The sequence below is a fragment of the Clarias gariepinus genome, chromosome 14 (assembly GCF_024256425.1).
Source record: "Clarias gariepinus isolate MV-2021 ecotype Netherlands chromosome 14, CGAR_prim_01v2, whole genome shotgun sequence".
NCBI classification, from domain to species: Eukaryota; Metazoa; Chordata; class Actinopteri; order Siluriformes; family Clariidae; genus Clarias; species Clarias gariepinus.
The window spans coordinates 3,872,501-3,888,134 of record NC_071113.1 but is presented as its reverse complement, the minus strand read 5'-3'; the positions used below and the strand labels follow the sequence as shown (position 1 = coordinate 3,888,134).

Sequence of the window (15,634 nt, the reverse complement as noted above, 5' to 3'; positions counted from 1 at the left end):
TCCTGAGGTGTGCAATATGTGTGCAAGTGTGTGCAAATGTGCATTGTGTGTGCAAATGTGCTATGTCATGATTGTCCGGTCTACAGTGCGTAGGCGTGTGTGCACAGATGAGTAGTGTCCATTTGTGTGGAATGTTGCAAAAACGCGGAGATGATTATTCCTGTGCGTTAATCTGGTTGAGAGACCGTATCGCCTGCGGGAAGAAGCTCCTCCTCAGTCTCTCTGTATTGGCCTTCAGGGAGCGGAAGCGCTTTCCTGACCGCAACAAAGAGAACAGTCCATTGTTGGGATGGCTAAGGTCCTTCACAATCTTCTTGGCCTTGGTACAGCTGTAGATCGAGTGCAGATCAGGGAGCTCAGTGCGGATGGTGCGCTTAGCTGAACGCACGACCCTCTGTAGAGCTCGTCTGTCCTGCATGGTGCTGTTCTAAACCAGGTTAAGATGTTTCCCGTCAGGATGCTCTTTATGGTGCAGGAGTAAAAGTTCCTTAGCACCTTGGAGGGCAGTATAAAGTCTCTCAGGCATCTAAGGTGGTAGAGATGCTGTCAGGCCTTTTTTACCACGGTGTTGCTGTGACAGGACTATGACAGGTCCTGTGTGATGTGAACACAGATGTATCGGAAGTTGTCCACTCTCTCCACTGGGCTCCTGTTGATGACGGGGGTCTGGTAGTTCCTCTTCTAAAGTGGACTTTGTGCTAAAGTCCACTATCAACTCCTTTGTCTTGCTGACATTCAGTGGGAGATTGTTCCTTTGGCACCAGTTCTCCAGATTTCCTACCTCCTCCAGGTCGTGTTGTTGTCAGAGATCAGGCCCACCACGACAGTGTGGTCAGCAAACTTAATGATGGTAGTGGAGTTCGTAGTGGCTATGCAGTCATAGGTGTACAAAGAGTACAGCAGGGGGCTCAGAACACACCCCTGGGGGGCTCCAGTGCTGAGAGTGAGGAAGGCTGAGACATGTACGCCCATCCTTACTGCCTGTGGTCTGCCAGTTAGGAAGTTGGAGATCCACTGACACAGTGATGAGCTAAGTCCCAGGTGCTTGAGCTTGGTGGTGAGTGTGGAGGGAATTATGGTATTAAATGCAGAACTGTAGTAGATGAAGAGCATTTTAACATAATTCCCTATCCGAGTGTCCAGGTGAGTGAGTAATGTGTAGGAGATGGGAGATTGCATCGTCTGTGGAACGGTTCGGGCGGTATACAAACTGTAATGGGTCCAGTGTGTCAGGTAGTAAAGAGATGATGAAGTCCTTGACTAGCCGCTCAAAGCACTTCATCACTACTGAGGTGAGGGCTACGGGGCGATAGTCGTTGAGGGAAGCAGGATGAGGTTTCTTTGGGACAGGAACAATGATGGACTCTTTAAAGCATGTGGGGATCACCGACTGAGATAAAGAGAGGTTAAATATCTCAGTGAACACAGGTGCTAGCTGGTCTGCGCAGGCTCTGAGAATACGACCTGAGATGCCGTCTGGTCCTGCTGCTTTCCTGGTGTTCACTTTCTTGAAGGCTCTCCTCACGTCATGCTCGGTGAATATGAACCCGCTTCCGGTGCTGCAGCCTCGAAGCGAGCGAGCGAAGTGATCTGTCAGAGTCATGGCCGCGTCATATTGGATGTTGGTGTTTTATAGTCCGTTATTGTTCTTAGTCCCTGCCACAGGCTCCTAGATTCACTTTGTTGGAGACTCTAGTTTCCTCCCGTAGCGCTGCTTCGCCTCTTTCACCACCTTCCGGATGTTTTATGACGCAGCCTTGTACGGATGCAAGTCCCGTGTTGTAGGCAGCGGTGCAAGATTTTAGAGCGTCTGGGATGGTTTTATCCACCCACGGCTTCTGGTTGGGAAATGGTCTGATAGTCTTTTACTCAACGGTATCCTCCGCTAGTTTCCCGATGAATCCCACAACCGCTTCTGTAAACACGCTGACGTCATCACTGGTTGGTCCTTCCAGCGCGCGACCGGAACTTTTTGTTTTAGCCTTTGTTTGTATTTTGGCATGAGGAAGATGGTCGGCGTGGTCGGATTTACCAAACGCTGGACGAGATTGTGCCTTGTAGCCGCCCTTGACTGTCGTGTAACAGTGGTCCAGTGTCCTTTCGCCCCTGGTGGGGCAGGTGATGTGCTGATAAAAGTTCGGCGCTGCGCGTTTGAGGTTGGCACTATTAAAGTCCCCCGCCACAATGAGCGCAGCGTCCTGGTGCTGTGTCTGGTGCTGTGTGAGTGCCTCATGCAGCTCGCATAAGGCAGTGTCCATGTCCGCTTGTGGTGGAATATAAACGGCGCTGATTATGACCGATGTAAACTCCCGAGGTAGATAAAAAGGACGACACATGATGGACAGTAGTTTCAGGTTGGGTGTGCAGGAGCGTGTTAGTGGAACAACGCTCGCGCTGTTGCACCAGCTGCTGTTCACCATTAAATTCACGCCGCCTCCCCCTGACTTCCCTAAATCCCGTGCACTGTCTATGCGGTGAACCGAGAATGTCTCTCATCGAGCTTGTTCTCCAGTTGGTGAGCAGGATGCTAGGCAGAGGTGTTCGGTGTACACTGGCTCTCAGCCTGTTCTTAACACCAGCTCGTTTCACTCGGGGCCGTCGCTTCGCGTCGCGTCCTTTGTTCTCCCTCGGGATCTCACTCGGCCAGCTCGGATCCGGAGTTAAAAGCGTCGAATTGTGAGTACATTGTACACCAATAAAACAACAAGAGTATCTCTGTCATACGTAATGTACTCAATGGTGATGAGTTTGCCGGTTTAAAGTTACTGAAAATTACTTTAAAGTACAAAAACAAAGAAAAGTAGATCGGAGCAGTCGTGGCGGCAGCTGACTTCACCGGCGCCATCTTGGGATCAGAAACGGATCTTGGGATCTTGAACCAGAGACAACGTCAGAGGTGTCTTACCTGGGGTAAGGACAAAAAGGACTGGACTGTTGCTTAGTGGGCCAAAGACCTCTTTTTAGATAAAAGTAAATTTAGCATTTTATTTTGAAATCAAGGTCCCGAGTCTGTAGGAAAAGAGGAGAGGCACAGAATCCAAGTTGCTTGAGGTCCAGTGTAAAGTTTGCACAGTCAGTGGTGGCCCAAGGTCAGTGCAGCCATCTACCAGGACTTTAGGCTTCCCTCTGCTGACCAGCTTTATGGAGATGCTAATTGACCTACCCACACTGCCAAAAGTACTAATTACCTGGTTTAAGGACCATGGTACCTCTGTGCTTGATTGGCCAGCAAACTCGCCCAACCTAAAGCCTGTAGAGAATCTCTGAAGTATTTTGAAGGAGAAGTTTAGAGCCACCAGACCCAACAATTCAGAAAAGCTGAAAGCCGCCATCAGAGCAACTTGGGCTTCCATAACAACTCAGCAGCACACCTCCACAGACTGATCGCCTCCATGCCACATCTCATTGCTGGAGTAATACAAAAAAAACCAACAAAAAAAACATTTGAAATGTGTATGGAATCTACATAATATGCGAGTTTCACTTTTTTGATTGAATGACGGAAATAAATCAACTTTTCAATGATATTCTAATTTATTGAGATGCACCTGTGAGGTGTGTGTGTATGTACTGTGTGTTGAGGTTTAGGTTTAGGCATTAGGTTTTAAGGATTTAGGATTAAGGCCATTGGGAGCAGGGATTAGGTTTTAGGGCTCAATATTGTAAGATCTAGTAAAATAACCTAATGTTAATTTGTTAGCTATTTATTTATTTATTTATTTATTTATTATATAAACTTTTATGCTAAAGCTAATCAGCACCAATTAGCAAGCAGAATGATTTCAACAGTGGCTAGCTCTAGCTAGCGTTTTAGCGTTAGCATGTTAGCTGCGTTAGCCAATCTTTAAAACGAGCACAGCGATAAAACAGTTAGCGCCGTGTGAGAATTTAATATCAGCGCTAGGCCGGTGTCATTTCCACAGCTCCTGCTTTTCTTTTGATTTATTACTTTATGCTTTATTGCTTTGTGTGCTTGTAGGTGTGTGTGTGTGTGCGTGAGAGAGACAGAGGGACATTCATTACTGGTATTGATTTCTTAACATCAAATCCCAGGGGAGACTCGTATATCATCTAAAATGTTACACACACACACACACACACACACACATACACAAAGCAATATAATGCACTAAATGCTTAATAAATAAATTTGATCTCTTATAGCAACAATTACATTTTTATTAATATGTTTTCTATTATATTTTAATTTGCATCTTACTTCTCACTTTTTTGCACATACACCCACATGTACACACACACACACACACACACACACACACACACACAGTGGTATAAATTTACCTATTACTTTAATGCCACATGAAGTGGCCTAAACTGCAGATAGGAAAATGGTGATCATACAGACAGACGGATGTTGATGACATGTCGCCAGACGGACAGAAACATTGTAGACGGAAGCACAGACATTTTGGTAGGGGCAGAAAATCAGATTCCCCTCTTTTCAGAGATGGTTTGTCCCTGCTATATTGAGACAGAGATGTGTAGACAGACAAGATTCTGAATAGATGAATAGACAAATGTAGAGTAACAGACAGGCAGACGGGATGTCTGTGTCGACAGATATTTTCAGGGGAACTGCATTATGAAGTACAGATACAGAGAGAGCCAAGAGATAAGGAAAGGAAATAAAGATAGACGGATACGGGGACAGATTGACAGTTTAACAGTGACGTCTGTTTGTTGTTTTGACAGGAAGTGAGGTCATGTCTGAATTGGAGCACACGATTAGCATCTGTGTTCATTTTTTTAAATAATACTGATGGGTAGCAAAAACAGATGGAATGTCGCAATGATAGACAGACCTCTTTTCTCTACCCTTCTATCCCACTCGTCTTTCTCTGCTGCTGTCTGCGGCAGAGAATGAAGATGTTTAGGAAGGACTCTGACTGAGAAAAGAGCCAGGAAGTGCATTAATGAGACAAAAGGGAAAAAAAAACAGAGATGTCACAGCAAAAGAAAAGGAATGAAAATGTCAGGCAGTGCTCTGAGCTGGAAATGGAAGTCAGTGGCGTTACATAGGAGTGTGGAAATGAATAGGATTATATGGGATTATAAGAAAATCATTGAGATCTCATGGGAATCTGCGGGATCAGGTTGGAGTCCGTGAGATTGCAAGGGGTTTATAGAGTGTGTGTGTGTGTGTGTGTGAGAGAGAGCATTGGAGAAAGAGAGCTCTATTTTGTATGGTGCCAGGGAAGCATCATCACCTACAAACCTACACGCGGTTATAATGGAAATCACATATGGACTGCATTAGCCACCTTACCAAACTGCGAAGTAAAGTTCTAGTCCATTTTTTCCAATACCTGGGCAAAACTGTGTTCCTCCCGGATCCTCTATCCTGAATTTGTGATTCTTCAAAAACCGGAATGCAACCACCATGCCACTTTGCCGGTCCAAAGTCACTGGCCCAGAACTGCAACACTGAAGCTTTTGGAGCAGTAACTGGAGCTTTATTTGCTATGGAAGTGGTGTAACGGGACCAGTTGAGGTTCTTCACCAGGAACCGTTAACATTGAGTGTTGTGTTTGCGCTAGAATTGGAACACAACTTTTCAGGAGTTTTTCATTCTAAAGGCACTTCGCCTGATCTTCATGTAAAAGATGCAAGTTAACCACACTCCACTTCAACCTAATCCAGTGCCTTTTGCATCACCAGTTGAATCTCCGCAACCCCTGCCCTTCTGCCATTATAAAGGTTTTTACCTGCCATAGTTACATTAGGAACAGAGATACCAGAAAAAAACACTGAAAGTCACCGGTTCTTAAAGATTGTGATTTCATTAGAATTGAAACACACTCTGCCAGTACAAAGGCATTGTCCCAGATCTTCATGCTGCCCCGAAGATGCAAGTTAATCACATCACTCCATTTTCATTCAGTGCCTTCAGCATCACTATTTACGTCTCAAAATCAGCCCCTGCAATTTTGCTGCTATAAAGGTTTCTAACTGCCATAGTAACACACAACACAAATAGAACGCCAAATATTTCTGGTAATCAAAGTGCTGCTTCTGTCACTCAACATTCCAGGAGCTGTTGGTGTTCAGCAGATTGTGGTCATTCCCAACCATCAACCATGTCCGAAGATCTCTCGACAAGCACTCTTCACTGGTTGAAACATGAGAGCTGCCCATGAACAATACTTGAAAGAATTCCTTCTTCAACTAAACTACTTCCTTTATAGCTGCTGTTCAGCAGCTTGTAATAGAGATCTTGCATGAGGATAGACACCCACACCGTTTCAGCTACAACTTCTTGCAGTGTCCTTCTCACTTTGTGAATTCGGATGTGCCCTATTGGAAATTTTTACTCATTGTCTACACCTGTCTCTCTTACACTATGAGTAATTTGGAAATGGCAATTTACCTAATCTGCATGTCTTTGGACTGAGGGATGAAACTGAAGTACACAGAAGAAACCAACCAAACATGGGAAGAACATGCAAACTCCATACTCACACCCGAGGTGGGAATGAAACTCTTGACTATAGATGCATAAGGCCACAATGCTAACCACTACACCACCTTCCATTCAGACTCAATGTCTCCTATCTAAAGCAGTACATAGGAAAGGATCAATTTGTATAAACGAGGTTCTGTGAGTTTGTGCCATTTTATGGCAGTCTCTAGGATTTAGAAGTCCTAGCTAACATTGTAACATTAAGCACTACTGCACTAAATGTTTGAGAATCCACCCCAGGAGGGAAATGCTATACAAAATGACTCATTTAGATCATTTTTTTGTAAAGGCCACGTGGCTTTAATGAGTTGGTCCCAGGCATCGTCAGCACTTTTTTTTTCCAACTTCCATCACACACTTGCTGACTTTGCACTTCTCCATCTCATACACTCCTGCTATCACTCTCTCGTGTACTGTGCATCTCTGTAATATATTTCATGTTTTACCAAAGCCTTGAGCATATCTGCAAGAGATGGCGATGCAGATACGGAAAATCTGTTGGATTAAATGCAGGATGTACAGTAAAGTGCATCCAGAAAGTATTCACAGCGCATCACTTTTTCCACATTTTATGTCACAGCCTTATTCTAAAATGGATTCAATTCATTTTTTTTTTTCAGAATTCTACACACAACATCCCATAATGACATAAAGAAAGTTTACTAGAGATTTTTGCAAATTTATTTTTAAAAAAAATTGAGAAAGCACATGTACATAAGTATTCACAGCCTTTGCTAAATTAAGCTCAGGTGCATCCTGTTTCCCCTGATCATCCTTGAGATGTTTCTGTAGCTTAATTGGAGTCCATCTGTGGTAAATTCAGTTGATTGGACATGGTTTGGAAAGGCACACACCTGTCTATATAAGGTCCCTCAGTTGAGAGTTCATGTTAGAGTACAAACCAAGCATAAAGTCAAAGGAGTTGTCTGTAGACCTCTGAGACAGGATTGTCTTGAAGCACAAATCTGGCGAAGGTTACAGAATCATTTCTGCTGCTTTGAAGGTCCTAATGAGCACAGTGGCCTCCATCATCTGTAAGTGGAAGAAGTTCGAAACCAACAGGACTCTTCCTAGAGCTGGCCGGCCATCTAAACTGAGCGATCGGGGGAGAAAAAGCTTTCGGAAGAGTCCTGGTGGTTTCGAACTTCTTCCACTTACAGATGATGGAGGCCACTGTGCTCATTGGGACCTTCAAAGCAGCAGAGCATTTTTCTGTACCAGAGTACCAGAATACCTAATTTTCCTGTGGTGGGGTTTGTTGAGTTTCCACTTAATGTTTTGCTTGTATTTCGCTTCACCTTGGAAAGCAGGCCCAAAGCATGATGCTTCTATCACTTTGCTTGATGGTAGGCATGGTATTTGGTCTGCACCAGACTAAAGATCAGACACTGGGCATTGCCTTAATGTTCTTAGAACTGGCTTCCTCGCCCATAGATCGTGGATCGGTAAAGAGCTGTACCAGTGGGTTCTGTAACTTCATCATTGGTGTGGCTGGACTCATGGACACCACCTTACACGAGCGCTCGTTTTGGTCAGATCTGGCTCATTGGTGGATGGTGTGCTTTTCAGTAGTTTCAAAGTTTGCTGATGCTTTACCAACCTTCTACAGATCATTTCCTCCTAACAGCTTTAATCTTAAAGCTTCAGTTTCCTTCATGGTTTCTCTGAAGTCCCAGACGTATCTGATGTGTGAGCATGAACGCTTACTATTTAATGATAGCTTAGATATTTATAAGATATTTATTGTTTAAAAAAATGTATTCCTCTTTGGAGTTTATTTCTCTACAGAGTCACTGCACTAAAAGGGGGAAAAAATCCCAGATGTGATAAAGTGAAATTTGATGAATCCAGCAGAAAGGGAAATAATCACTGGGGGAGGGGGTGAATACTTTCTCCTGTAGCTTCCTGACTTTTTATAGCTCCTTAACTTCTTTAGGTTTTTATTTCAGCTTCCTCCTGCTGAACGCAGCTTTTATTTCACATTAGCTGTTTGTTTTCCACGTCTGAACTTCCTCACCTGCTGAACTTCTGAGCTCGTACTCTTTACAGCTTTTACTTTTTTTCTTGTTTTTAAATCTTCTTTACTTTTTAGTTGTTTCTTCACATTCATCTTCCTGCTTTTGTGTCTCTCTCTCTCTCTCTCTCTCTCTCTCTATCTCTCTCTCTTTTGGCAGTTTCCGCTGCTGTTTTCCTCCTTCCTCCTCAAAGTGTTCATTTTGTCGAGCTTTTATTTACTCCTGATCCTCAATAATGAACAACCGGAATGAGAGAGGCTGTTTTTTGAGTCAGGCTAATTTCCATGATAAAGCTGATTTTCTGATTAGCGCGAGCAGATGGAGGGGATTTGGGGTTAAAGCCGAGGAGAGACGGGATTATCTCTGACTCGCTCAGGATTTCTCAGCTTTTTATTTTATTATTTTCTTTTAACAATGTGCAGCGGAGGATGTTCACTTTCCCTCCTTGTTTTTCTCCTAACATCACTTCACTTTAACATTAAGAGCTGTGTGTGTGTGTGTGTGTCTGTTTCTCTCTACAGAGGCCCATTACGTTCACTTATTTCAAAGAAAATTAAAATAATGTGTCACTTTTGGACACAAATGGAGCAATGATAGCTCAAGGTTTTTAATTTTTAAAAAAGTAAGGTGTGTGTGTGTGTGTGTGGTAATGTAGATTCACCTTAGGAGAGGATTAATATTCATGTTTTACACTGAACATCCTCGTTTACATAATCCCTGTATGTGTGTGTGTGTGCACGTGTGTGCGCGCGCGATGAGAGTTGTGACCGTGTGAATATTAGCACGCAATTTTTATTTCCTTTTATTCATTTGCTGTTATGATTTCCATCCCTCTCTCCCTCTCTCTCTCTCTCTTTCAAATTGTTTGTTGTCTTTCTTTTTGTCTATCTGTCTCTTTTTCTATATCTCCATTTGTCTCTTTCTTCATCCGTTTGTCTGTCTCATCTGTCGCACTCTCTGTCTGCCTGTCTATCTCTCTTTATCCCTCTCTCTGTCTCTCTCTCCGTGTCTGAAATCTTTCTTAATTTCGTCTGACTCTCAAACTTTGTCAATTTATTTTTATCTCCCTCTTCCACTTTCCTGTCCATCTGTCTCTCTATTTATCTGTCTCTTTCTCTGGCCTCTGTCTCGATCTGTCTCATTGTTGGTCTCCCTCTTTACCTTTCTGTCTCATTTTATCTCTTACTCTGTTTTGTCTGTTTGTCTCTGTTTCTTTTTATGTCTGTATCTTTTTCTCTCACGCTCCTTCTTTCTCTTGTTTGCTTGTCTGTATGTCTCCCACTCTATCGATCCCTTTTGTCTTTGTCCCTCCTCTCTCTTTCTCTCTCTCTCTTTTTCTCTCTCTCTCTCTCTGCAGGTGCTGTGTATCTGGAAGGTGGGTTAGAAGAGGCAAAGCAGCTGTTTGGCAGGCTGCTTTTCAACGGCGAGGTGTGTGTGTGTGTGTTCGCACATTTCATCCAGTTCACAATCCTCTCAAGTATTTGGTTAGCCATGCACACACATGAGTGTGGAGATTATGTGAGTACAGGAGTGTACAGCTGGACCGATTGATGTACTCACCTGTGTGTGTGTGTGTGTGTGTGTGTGTGTGTGTGTGTGTGTGTGTGTGTGTGTGTGTGTGTGTGTGTGTGTGCGTGCGTTACAGGACCTAAGAGAGGTTTGGCTCAACTACCCACCTCATCCACTACAGGTGAGCAAAGCATATAGGGTCATGGGGCAAAAGAAAGTACATCCTTCTTCGGTTCTGTAGTTTTATTAATCAGAGGCTGAGTAACCATTATGTAATCCTCACTAACTTACAAACAAACAAACAAACAAACAAATCAAGGAGGTTACAGTAAAAAAACATACAACAGATAAAAGTTTTTTTTCCCCAAAAAAGTAAGCCAACATTTACACCTTTAGCTCGAAGACACTGATTTCTTGAAGAAGTTTTGTTTTTAAAACCCACTTTGCTTTAGCATCAGTTCGAACGAATACGTGTGGAAGGGTTTGAGAAGGTAAGAGTGTTAAAAGTCCATGCAGAAATGAAATCGTATGAATTCTGTCAGAGGAAACAAGTATGTAATTCGAAAGGGAGTGTTCAGCAGTAGTCCCCTCCAGAGACGTGTAGTAATGGGTGGAGACCGTACTGATAGGTGGAGACACAACCACCCAGATGGTCCAGTCAAAAACTGGCAGTTTTACTTGTTTTGAATTTAACTGATCTGTTGAGAAGCAGGAATAAATGGGTGAGACCAAATCCTCCCAATTATTTTAGAGGAAGCAAAAATAAAGTATCATTAGAAAGTTGATGGTGGAATGTGGGAAGGTCATCCATTAGAACATTCTATCAAAACTACTCGGCATGTAATGAACAACTTCTACAAGAGAATAAAAACAACCAGAAAGATATCAGCCCCGGAAAAACAAGCAGCAAAAGTTGCACGCAGTGTCGGGGTAAATGAGGAGGGAACGCAAGAACTTGGAATTTATTTGAAAGAAAGGTTGAAAGCTGTGTTAATCAGGGTGACATTTTGCTCAATTAAAAAAAATCAGGAATGTTCCTACTTCTCTTTACTTTTCTTTTGTTTTTCGTCCGAATGGGATTGGCGGGTGGAGGGAATCAATTCAGTGATGTATCTTGATTCTTTTTATTGTTTTTAATTTACACGGGTTTGCACTTGTGGTGGTGAAACATTGTCATTCCTCTATGATCCTACAGATGGTGTGGTACAAGCAAATTATTTGATAAGAACAAAGTAACAAAATAAAATGATAATTATATTGAGTCAGAATATTTATAAAATCTTTATATTTATAGAATCGCAACACAAATCGAATGGGCACCTAGGTATGATGGTAATATGGTATCGTATGGCCCCTGGTGATTCCCATCCCTTGATTTTAACATCCGATCCAGCTGAGACGAGACAGTCGGCTGTAGATTTTTATACCAGACCGTAATAACACTGAAGGCTGTGAAAAGTGAAAGCCTGACAGATCTGTTCTCAAACTCTTTCAGACAGGAACTTGACTCCACTTTTGCATTAGATGATCTTATAGAAGCAATAAAACTGCAGTTCATAGGTCAGTTCCCTGGAATAGATGGATTACCAGTGGAGTTTAGTTTTTACCAACATTTCTGGGCTTTTATGACTCTGTCAAGAGCAAATTGTTGCCCATCAGCTGCCCTTTTCTTTACCTGTCCTATTCTTTATAGCAAAGACGGGTGACCTGGAACTGCTAAAGAGCTGGAAATATCTGTGCATTTTTCAGCTTTCTGGTTTAAAAGAAGAAAACCCCAAATAAATTAAAGCATGTCCTCCGAGATCCTTGCTAAGAGACATTTAAACAAATAAGAAAACCCCAGGAATTTGGAGGTTTTCTGAAAGTTCACACACATTTGGTAAAATGTCTCTTAGGTTTCATTTACAGTCATCAAGCCTCTAAAAGGATTTTGGTTGGATATTTGACCACTCTTCTTGGCGGAATTAGTAGACTTGTTGGTTTTCTTGCGTGAGCCTCAAATGTCCCTTAGGCTTCATGCTCCAAAAGCTTAAAGTTGGCCTTTATTTATTCCACTACCTGTTTTTCAGAGTGTTTGGGGTCATTGTCCTGTTGGAATGCTCAGTTTTAAATATCCAGCTGACGAATTGGGGTTCTGCTGAGGAATTTTAAGGTGGTCGTGCTTCGTCACTAACTTTGTGCAGTGCAACAGTTCACCTGAAAGAACAATAGCAACAAAGCATCATGCCGCCAACAAAAAAGCTGCTACAGTGTTCTCGGAGTTGATGCTTTACCTTTACTCATCGAAATATAGCTTTGGTCAAAGTCTTTTTCTTGTCCATGTGGTCAGCTGTAACCTTTATTCGAGCTTGAATGGTGGATTTTTGACTAGGAGCTTCTTTTTTGGATGGCAGCCTTTCTGTCCGTAGCCCAGATCTTAGCCACTGCATAGACTTCAATGGAAGGAGTTCTGCTAAAGCCTTCAGTGAGGCCACAGTTTTTCTGTCTTGGAGGAAAGGACTGGAAGGTCCTACCCAGAACTGCAGACAACTGGATAAACAAGGAGTTGTCTTCTTGGGAGGCAAGGAAAAGTAGAGTCTCCTGTTATGAAGGTCTTACCAGCTGTGTTTGAGAAACATGAAGAGGACAGGACTCCCAACAGTTCTCCCAAAAAAGGCGGTAATACACCTGTGTAAAGGCGAACACGATGGTTACAGTGGCAGAACCTCACTCTGAGGGACAGATGAGTGTCCATGAAAAGCGAAGAATCCCTTCATTTTCTGTCTTTCTTCCTGTATCTGTTCATGTCTCTTTCAGATGATAGCAGATTGTTGTAAAAGGGTTTTAAAAAACAAGGATGTTGTGAGATCATGAAGAAAGATTCGACAAGAAAGAAATTTTGCTTGAACTGAGAAGCTGAAGGTGCCTCATTCTGGTTGGTATTCCAAACCCCACATGTTCTCCATCTACATCCACTTCCTCTTGGTGGACTGGCCAGTGGTAGCACAGATGTTCTCCTTTACTAGGACCACATGATTAATATGCACTTTCAAGCGACATTTGCGATTAAGATTTTCACAAGTGCCAATTTGGCATGAGGCAACAAAGCAACATATCCAGCTTGAACAGTTCTTCAGAAGCCCTGATGTTTTCTTGAGGTTTTCAATCAGGAAGATTTAATATAGTGAATTAGGATGTGTGTGCTCAGCTTCGTATGAGCGACATCCTAAAACGTCCCTAGATTAACACTGCAAATTGTAATCACCTTATTGACCCACGTTTCCAGGCTTTTTTCTCTCTTTAGACCTTTAAATATGATAGTATGTGATCTGGGAGGTAGGGATTAGAATTGTAAGTGGGAAACTGAGGAATTGTTGGTTCGCACAAATAAACCGCATACTAGTTATTACTCCATCGCACTTTTAAGGACATAGATCAATCCCTGCTATCTGTTATTACCCAAATAAGGCTGGGTTTCCTCTTAAGGTTTTTTCCTATTGCCATCTCAGGAAGTTTTTCTCTCAGCAATCTGATCATTTTGATTCATACACATTTACCTAATTTTCTGTCGCCCTGCACCTCCAGGGTCTGGGTTCGATTCCCGGCCAGGCTCGATTCCCGTCTCTGTGTGCATGGAGTTTGCATGTTCTCCCCGTGGTTGGTGGGTTTCCTCCGGGTACGCCGGTTAATTCCCACAGTCCAAAGATATGCAGGTCAGGCTAATTGTCATTCCCGAAATTGCCCTTAGTGTGTGAGTGAGTGTGTATATGTGTGTCTCCCCTGCGATTGTTTCGCAACCTGTCCAGGGTGTACCACGCTTTGTGCCCTAAGCCTCCTGGGATAGGCTCCAGGTCCCCGTGACCCTGAATACAGGATAAAGGGGGATAGAAGATGAGTGAGTGAGTGAGTAAATAGTGGACAAGTTGGGGTGTTGTACATTGGCTTTAAATAAAACATAAGAAATTATCCACATGGAAGTAGTAAAGCAAAATAGCTCAGTGGTTTAATACTGAGTACTGATCGGAAGGTTCAGACCCCAGCACCACCAGGTTGCCACTGTTGGGCGCTTGGACAAGGCCCTTAACCCTCACCTGCTCATATGTGTAATGGGATAAACGGAAGTCACTTTGTATAAGGGCATCTGCCAAAAGCTGTAAATTTAAATATCGTGCTAAGATTTCTACAGCAGTTGTTGATCCCTTTTCGCACCCTGCCTGTCTCCGTTGTGTTGGAGCACAAGTTATTGCGCAGTAACTTTGTCTTTCTCTGTTGCGCTCCTCCATTATCACGACTTTAAAAAAAATTGCGAATAAACATGTCCTCCAGTTTATAAACGTGACCGTCGAGAGCATCTGCTCTTTCTGAACCCGAAGCCCATGTCATCAACCAGCAAAATGTCATTAGCCGTAATGATGTGACAGCTGGCATTTGGATCTTCGCCGTTAATTAAGGACGCCTCGTCAAGGAGGAAGACGGGGAATTCTTTTACGGGAGAAACAAGGACAAAAGGAGCGCGACATCTCAAACCTCAACCCAATTAAAACCTTGTCTTTGAAGCATCGTTAGCAACGCGTGACAGGCGTCTGACGTGACGTGGCTACGGTCGGCATTCCAGATTTGTTTTTTTTTTTTTCTTTTTTTGCAGAGTTATTGTTTGTTTTTTTCTCTGCTCTTGCGTACATGTGTACAAGTCGTCTGACGAGCTAAATTCAGTGTGCAGCTAAAACACGATGCAGATAACAGGTGGTGTGTTTCTCTCCATATCACACACTAACATACCCTCCCACCCACAACCACCCACACACACACACACAGAGAACAAGAAACTAAACAGTCTGCAGTCTCTCTGCTCTGGGATTCGCACTTTATTCCTGAGTACTCAAAGAATAATTGCTTAAGTTCAGTATCCAGTGCCAGATAAGCAGTGTGTTAATCTCCAGAAGTGGGTCATTACTGTGACTAAAGAGGTGGTGTGTGTGTGTGTGTCCACCCTTCAGGTGCAGGAGCCGGTGACAGACAGACAGCTCATCGAGACGTCACCCGTCCTGCAGAAGCTGACAGACTTTGAGACAGCCATCGGCGTTCTCTTCACACACGTGCGTCTGTTGGCTCGAGCCTTCACGCTGCGCACCGTCGGCTTCAACCACCTCACACTGTACGTCTGGAGTGTGTCGCGTGTCAGAGTGCAGCACGAGACCATACGACACCTAATGACTTAACACAACCGCTAACCTGCTCTCTGTCTCTCCTCCTCTTTCTGTGTCTCTCTCTTTTTGTGGGTCTCTCTTTCTGTTTGTCCGTGTCTGTCTGGGTGTTTCTCTTGATCTCTGTCTCTTTTTCTCTGTTTTTTCCTTTATCTATATTTGTATCTCTCTGTGTTACATGTGTGCCTGTCACTACCCCTCTTTCTGTATGTATATCTGTCTTTCTCTTTGTCTTTCTTTCTGAGACTCTTCTTCTCTTTGTGTTTGTCTTTCTCTGTTTCTTTCTGTCTGTCATCGTGTCTCTATGTCTTTCTCTTTTTCTCTTTCTGTCTCTGTTTCGGTCTCAATTTGTCTCTCTTTTTGTGTCTCTCCCTGTGTCTTTCTCTCGTTGTCTCCCCGCCCCCCCTCTTTCTTTCTCTCTCTCTCAGAGGTCACAATCAGAGGAT

General features: G+C 43.3%; 1 protein-coding gene across 2 annotated transcripts in view; it reads left to right on the top strand.

The window, feature by feature from the left end:
- Positions 1–15,634, top strand: part of drosha (drosha ribonuclease III) — a 59,626-nt gene that overhangs the window by 33,002 nt on the left and 10,990 nt on the right. For both annotated transcript variants that reach the window (XM_053511544.1, XM_053511543.1), the window contains exons 22-25: positions 9,854–9,924; positions 10,142–10,186; positions 14,982–15,139; positions 15,617–15,634. The exon at positions 15,617–15,634 is cut by the window's right edge and continues 88 nt beyond it. In XM_053511544.1, the coding sequence (XP_053367519.1) occupies positions 9,854–9,924; positions 10,142–10,186; positions 14,982–15,139; positions 15,617–15,634 (292 nt within the window). The remainder of the gene's footprint in view (positions 1–9,853; positions 9,925–10,141; positions 10,187–14,981; positions 15,140–15,616) is intronic.